Source organism: Saccostrea cucullata, unplaced genomic scaffold (assembly GCF_032062105.1).
Source record: "Saccostrea cucullata isolate Sc308-1 unplaced genomic scaffold, CSIRO_AGI_Scuc_v1 ctg446, whole genome shotgun sequence".
Lineage (NCBI taxonomy): Eukaryota > Metazoa > Mollusca > Bivalvia > Ostreida > Ostreidae > Saccostrea > Saccostrea cuccullata.
The window spans coordinates 499,125-506,894 of NW_026932574.1; the positions used below are offsets into that span (position 1 = coordinate 499,125).

Consider the following 7,770-nt stretch of genomic DNA (forward strand, 5'->3'; position numbering starts at 1 on the left):
ATCGTTTAAGTAACTTCTTACCCTTCGTCCTAAAAGTCGGTTACAGATATAGGTATAGGCATTTGGTATGATTGCTATTACACTAAATTAGGCAGAGACAGTTAATTGCTATAAGGATAATATGATCTGCACATGTGGTTTTGGTTACCCTAAGTTCATTTTCCTCTTAATTAAACGTATTGTAAGCCCATTGTGGCTATATATGGCGTTACAAGTATATGTTGAGCCTAAAACGTATACTGTTTGTAAATTTGACAAAAACTCAGACGATCTCAACCAGGTATACAAGAATCAGATTTCTTTCTTTCCGTAGCCAAATAGCCAGGATGTTCAATATTTATTTTAACATGTAAAGGGAGTCACATCCTAATGAATCCGCCCCGATGTCGGTGAATAGCTGTAGAATATCATGAGAAATCCCTTCAGTATTTTCAAATAATTCCAATGAAGTTGGCCCGAGATTCCAGTCACAAGTGCATGTTTAGTTACCCAACGTTAGTAACCTATTAACAAGGTTTAAAGTTTATTGCCAAGCATATTACAGTAAGGCCTGGTTGATGCACGGCTACCCGGAATGGCCCTTTGGGGGGGGGGGGGTTCTGATAAGATAAGATTTGAGTTTTGTAGCTGGGGTTGGAATTTACATAATGTGTCTATTTCTAAATCCAAGAACACTAATCATGTTGTGAGCCCCTGGGCTTTATCCATCATAAGAGGTATACCTAAGAGCACACAGACATTAAAGACAAGTATGTTATAGTAGTGTCTGCCCATCCTGCAAAAATATTGATATTTGAATAGATAAGTGATGTGCTTTACCTAAACCTGATTATTTTGTAAGCAACAATTCCACTAATGTAGAGAATGTTTAACATATATCTTAATATGGCAATACTAGTATTTGCCTTATCTGGTTTAGAGAAGAGGGCCCTCTTCGAAACTTGACATCTTCAACTGTGTCGAAAGTTATTCAGTTAATAGTTGTTTCCCTTGGGTATATGTGTGCGTTAATGCTAAATAGAAGTGGGTAGGTAAAATGCGTGATTGAACGCCACCGACCATAATCTTGAGCATCGCCCCGGTTGGGGATATTACATGTATGAGGGATGGGCGTTTGTAATGAAGTCTAAAATTTGACACCCAGACTCAACTATAAATTACTTACTCTAATTTAGCATGAAAAACGTCCCCGTTTTGATTTGCCGATATAGTTATCAGGAGAAATATTTTTTGCCCCCGTTTATAATTACTTAGATTCTGGTTTAAAACCCTTGTCCAAAGCACTGCACAAAGTTCTGCTCGTTTTCAGTCTAGAAGAATTTTGAGAGTACCTGAATTATAACTTAGTGTGCTTAATCCAAGGCAGTAAAGCTAAAGGCGTTGATTAAGAGATTTAAATGACTGCATTCTCATGCACTTCTGTTGACGTTATGCAAGTGTTAGACTGACGCATGCTAAATAGGCCTATTATATTTCATGCACCTGTGAACATACGGGTAATTTTTCCTGTAATATTGGCCTTTGTAATTAGCATAAAACATTTATCATTTCACCCTCAGAAGGCCACTTATTCATGACCACCCTTCCTTACCAAAAGTTCGCCTTTTGCATTATTTCCGTTGTGTTTGCTTGTACATGTCCAAATTTTGATTCAAAACTAGAGGTACTGTGAGCAATGAGCTCACTAAATGATTCCCCCGCCTTCCATATGGTTATAATGGCAGATTAAGTCCATGATTTGCTGTGACATCACACACGTCCTTGCAGTTTATTATTAACCATGTTGTGAATTTATTAATATTTTTCTAAAACTGTGTAACACATATGTAGCTTAAACTTTATATATATATATATATATATATATATATATATATATATATATATATATATATATATATATATATATATATATATATATATATATATATATATATATATATATATATATATATATATATATATATTCAATGCTGTGGCCGGGAAACCCAAAATATGTGTCGGATCAAAAAGCAAAATAGAAGGTGCACAATGGCAATATGTAATAAAGATTCTGTGAAAGTTTCATTAAAAATTTACTCAGTGGTGTAAGAGTGGTATAAGAGGAGTTGCGGATAAGAGATGAGTACCCTAAAGCGTAACAGACAGACGGACGGACGGACCTTTGGAAGTTTCATTAAAAATTGATGCTTATGAAAACTTTCCCGTCCACATACTGTAAAGACAAGTACTTTTTCCAAGAGGCTACAATCCAGTCAAATTTACAACTTCTGTTCAATTAACAAGTGGAATATTGAACAAATTTCTAGGAGTGTCATTATATGATTTCCGGAATAATTCAAACGTTCACATTTTGCAGCCCTCTAACAACACCGAGTGCGTCTCATATGATTAAATAATGTTGAAAGGGACTTTAACCGATAAGGAACAGAGTGTCTCGACCAGTGTAATGAATAAAAAATTATTTTCTTTAATGTAAATAATAAAAGAAATTAAATAACTGTATTTGTTTTTTCTGTAAAGAATGGGTTTCTATTTGGTAAATATAAGATACATTACACTAGCTGTGAATTCAATATCTTTATATGAAATTTTTGACGTATAAAAAAATTGATTTGGAAAAACAACCGCCCAAGAATACTTTACAGAATACTTTTTATCTACTTATTAATTAAACATTAAAGCACCATTTATTCTTTATATGATTTTGTAATTTAATCAAATTGCACGGCGATTTTATTATTGTTAAATGTTTTGAGGATCACATGTATGTTTTTAAGATAAAAAATGTATTTAAATCGAACGGTTGCTGCAGTTGCCTCAAAAATCGTTACACTACATGTATCATGCTTTTATGCATTGTATATTACACTTATAAAGGGTGTAACTTTGTCACGCAACAGATTGTCAAAACAGACGTTTTCAAAGAACCATATTTTATTATGAAACGGAAGGCCAATGGACTATAACGCTAACCTTAATTACCTTCGTTCTGCTGATCTTAATTGAATTTTCCCACTCTTTATTTATATAAAAATAGCACCTCCACATTTTGGCCCCATTCTTGTCCGATAATGAGTCATCATTGAAGTCCACTTGAATCCATACACATTGGTTGATTGATTGATTGATTGATTGATTGATTGTATGTTGTTTTATGTCCCATTTTTCACTTAGGTGGAGACGTTATCATATACATGTGAAGGGCTTCAAAGTTTGACCTTTATTCAGCATTCAAAGTCATTGAGTATTGATAGATCTTTCTCGTGTCAACGCGACCTCGGTTCTTAAGGTCTCATCCGAAAGACCCGCAACTTTCACTTCAAGTGCCGTGTGCATGTCAAACGAACAGTTGCTATCCATTTTTTATCGACTCAGGTCAGTCGCGGTCGAGGTTCGAACTCACGATTTCCCGATCACCGAGTGAGTGCTCTACCTACTGAGCTACCGTGAACGGTACCATACGCACTGACAGGCTCCAATATCAGTATGTCTAACATAGCCTAACTGTTTTGGGGTTTTTTTTCTGTTCGATTTTTAGAGCAATTTCAGTCCAACCCGAAGTGATATCATAATTTGAGGGTTAAACTTGAATAAATGAACATAAGGAACAAATGCTTATGTCTTTCAAATTTTATGTAATTCTTAAGAAACACAAATCAAAGGACAAGGTATGATAACGGCCGAATCTGGCCCCTTATTTGATGTAAAAACTAGAATACAGTTAAAATTGCGATAGTTTGTAGTTAAGAATTTAAAATGATACTTGATTTAAAACCAGCACTATTGTTTTTGATTCAAAACTTGCACAAAGGCCACAGGAGTGCGCGAAAGCTGGATGTTTTCCCAATTTTTCTCGAATTTGATGGTACTTCGTCAAATGAGAGATAGTTTTGACTTCGGAAAACATTTATCACACGCTTGCCTATCTGAGATTTTTATAAATGAGATGCATCTAATACAAGTGTATGATATATATAAATTTGGTAGATAGGCAAGCTTGTGCTCTATTTTTCTGAAACTGTGCTGTTATATTTATGAAAATTTGCATAAAAAAAGAGAAAATTCGGAAATTAACATATTTTCTGACCTTTCTCTGACCTTAACTAAAAACCAATACTTATTTTGTGTCAGCGGCTACAACAGTTTTTTTTTATAAACAGTTGTATCATTTTAAAAGGCATCCCAAAGCAGGGGGCCAAGAAGGGGCATTTTAACCTTTATCTTGTCCTTTATGATCCCCTTTTATGGATTAACCAAAATATTCGTTACTCTGGGGATCATGCTTTGAATACTTATAATCTGGAATTTACATTTCCTTTTGATTTTTGATTATTGTATATAAATGTGTATAACAAATGGTTTTCTTGTCGTAGAATTTCTTTTGTCCTTATATTTCATGTAAAAGCTTGATTATCTATTGGGGCTCACTCTATCACAAAGGATTATTAAATTATGATGTTTTTTTAAAAAATATGTTTTAACTTTCTCGGCCCAGTGGTTCTTCAGAATAAATTTACATTTCTAAGTATTTTCTTTTTTAAAAGGAAATTACTCTTTATATGGACTATTTTGAATTCCATTTACCCTGGAAGATGCTATGTTGTAAGTTTGGTTAAAGTTAGCCCAGCTATTCTGGAGAAGAGTTTAGAAAAAATCAGGTATGCTAAAAAAAAGTCTTATTTAATGAAATATAAAAATGTCCTAACCACATTTACAACCTAAGTTCAGTGTTAAACATACAAATTTAAATAATTTTGAAACATTAGAAAAATTCAGTTTTAGAGGTACGTTTTTGTTCTGCTCATATTTTTATTGTTTAGTGGACTTTTGAGCTTGAATACTGTTCGTTATCTCCATATATTTCATAAAAAAAGTCACTTCTTTATAGTTTAGTCCAAATTAAATCATTCTTGTTTCAAGCGTGTACGTTTTAAATTACCTCTTTCTATCACTTTAAAAACGGCATTGCTTTCTTTGCTTAAATTGACTTATTGACTTGAATGCATTTGCATATTTACAAAATTCTTCTTTTCTTCGATCCAATACCGAAAGATTTCATTCAATTTTACAGTACCTATATTCGTGGGCGAAGTGTGCTCAAAACACTTGTGGTCAATAACAGATACACAGGTGTTCTATAATTAATGACAGTATATATAATCTTAAACAATGTGTGCTTACCATCCCTCCATCGAATGAAATGAATTTTTCATTGGTATGTTAATCTTTATCAGATAATAGTAAGAATATAAAATTTAATGAACGTTTATCAGTATTTTCTCAGAATTTAATGATTTAGAAATAATTTTAAAGAGACATTTAATTTTAATTACTAATTTAATTACTAAAAGTTTACTTTCGATTTTAAGATTTTGTTTCTTTTTTAAATAAAAAGGGGAAGAAGGTCTCGTAATAAAAGCAAGGAAAGAATTTTTTCTTGTGTAGGCATGATAGAACTTCCTACCATTTATAGTAAAGTATTACTTTTAAAAACTTATTGTAACTAGAAAATAATATTCTACAATATCTTAACCTTCGTTTGGGTGAATAATTTTAATTTTAATTACCTACGATCGATATACAAAAAAATGAAATACTAACAGTTATATGTATATGTAATTTAATTAAGTTAGTACAAATTAGTAATAAAAAAGTTTTCTTTCCTTCCGTGGAAAATTAAATACAAAACTATGATATATATGTATTTAATAAATTATTTCGTAGGTTTTCATTGTACTGTGTACTTTGTGCCTCCAAGGAGATGCTTGGTTGGGAAGGAAATGGTGGGGCAAGAAAGGGAATAACAAAGGGTGTCCAGCAAGAGGTAAGCAGATACATAAAACCCAAGTAAAGTCGAACCTCATTATGTCGAATACTCGATGAGAAAAATTCTAAAGTTCGTGAAATCCGATAATTCGAAATAACCAAAATTAAAAAAAAAATAGTTATGGGTTTTTTGAATTGCAAAATAATTTCCACATACCCCTGGCTATCTTTTGAGACGAATAACTGTAATGTCATTTGAACAATAATCTTATGCAGGTACTGCAATTAACCACATCTAATGCATTAAAAATTAAAATGAAATTAATTGCCATTATATGACCTCAAATTCATTTATGACCATAGGTGGAGCTTCGCCGTACTATTTCGGTACAACAAAGTTGAGTTGCATTAAAAAATTCAAGCGAGGTGCACCTACGAGAGGAAGGTTATCTCTAAGTCACCGTTTCATCTACTACAAGGGAAAATATTTCGACTTTCTAGGTTTGTGATCAATATTTTACTATAAACAATCAAAATTGAAATAGCTAGTGACACGTGATTTAATTTTAATTTACAAAATTTCAATTTACACATAACGTGTAATTTTCAATATATCTTGTTAGTTAAATTTATTTTTTTTTAAATCCTAAGCAGATACTTTCCTCTAGAGAAAAATATGATAAAATTAATATTTGTATGCGTTATCCTGCCAGCAACATTATTAAATGTAAAAAAAAGTATTCCATTTTATGTGACATTTATAGCATTTCTTTGAAGGTAACTCGACGGTTGTAATTTCTAATAGCCGATATTCAGAATGCAGATGCAGTGGCGGAAGGGAGGGCTCCCCAGCAGGTTACAGCACGGTGAGCCTTAGTTGCATTGAGGGTTGCGCCAGAAACTATAGGTGTGCCTATGGGAGGTACAGGTTGCTTAGTAACAACTGCCACGACTTTGCCAACAGGATTTCTAAAATTCTCTGTAAAAGAGGGTCTGGTTGTCCAAGCTGGTGCCAGGGAAGCTGCAACTATCCATACTATACTAAATAATGATAAATAAATAAGAGAGAAACCAGTTTGTCTTCTTTGTTTTTTTTTCATAAGAAAACTATTCATTGTTAGAACTGTAAAAGAAGAAGGTACGGTTTTAGCTTTAATGTTTTCGAAAAGTTTGTAACTGGCTACTGTATTAGTTGAATTTATGACTATGATAAACCAGGAAAGAATATGGCATCTGGAAATATGACGTCATTGATTTGATGCATTTCTCTATTTTAAACAGAAAAAGCCTCAAAATGACCCATTTCAAGGGTATTTTCCTTCAGAAAATAGTGTCTATAGCTGTCGCCTTTTTTAAGTTATGGATATGTTGTGCAAAATACATGTATATTATAACTCTTAAGATGTTTTAAAAAGCGGAAAGTAGAGAGTCGTACAAATTGAATGTCTTAAAGTTTTGGTTTAAAGCTTCTTTTGTTTTTTAAGTGTTGTTTTTATTTGTCATATCACTTGACCTTTGTGTGTAAATTAAGAAATAATTGATGTCCATTTTTTTTATTGATGTAAAATACAATGTACATATCCAAATTCACCCCCAAAAGCTTTGTTACCTGCTCAAGATTTTTTTAAATGTAATAAGAGGAGTTGCCGCGCTTTGCCAGGTGTTTCCTGGTGTAATTGTGGTTATCGATTGCATGTTACGAATTGTCTTGTGTAAGATTTCTTTGTTTTGAAATATACTCTGCTAGAAAATTAAAGTTACTGTTAATATTATCAATTCACATATGAAAAAAATCTTTTCTTTTTCACGTAAGTCAATTATAAAAGGTAAAAAACCAAAATCCTAGTATATTGTTCTGTTACAGAGCTATATTTTTTTATGAAAATCATGTGAGCAACTTTTCCCAGTGTATCTAAAGGATGAGAAAAGTAAGCAGATATGCAGGTATTAGCGGGATATATTAATATATATATATATATATATATATATATATATATATATATA

At 32.3% G+C, this 7,770-nt stretch overlaps 1 protein-coding gene across 1 annotated transcript; it reads left to right on the plus strand.

Moving 5' to 3' along the window:
* The first annotated feature begins 202 nt into the window (after positions 1-202).
* Positions 203-6,841, plus strand: LOC134235427 (uncharacterized). Its single transcript, XM_062717555.1, has 4 exons — positions 203-280; positions 5,725-5,824; positions 6,130-6,267; positions 6,544-6,841. The coding sequence occupies exons 1-4, from the start codon at positions 203-205 to the stop codon at positions 6,813-6,815; spliced, it is 588 nt and encodes a 195-aa protein (XP_062573539.1). The 3' UTR covers positions 6,816-6,841.
* Positions 6,842-7,770: the final 929 nt, after the last annotated feature.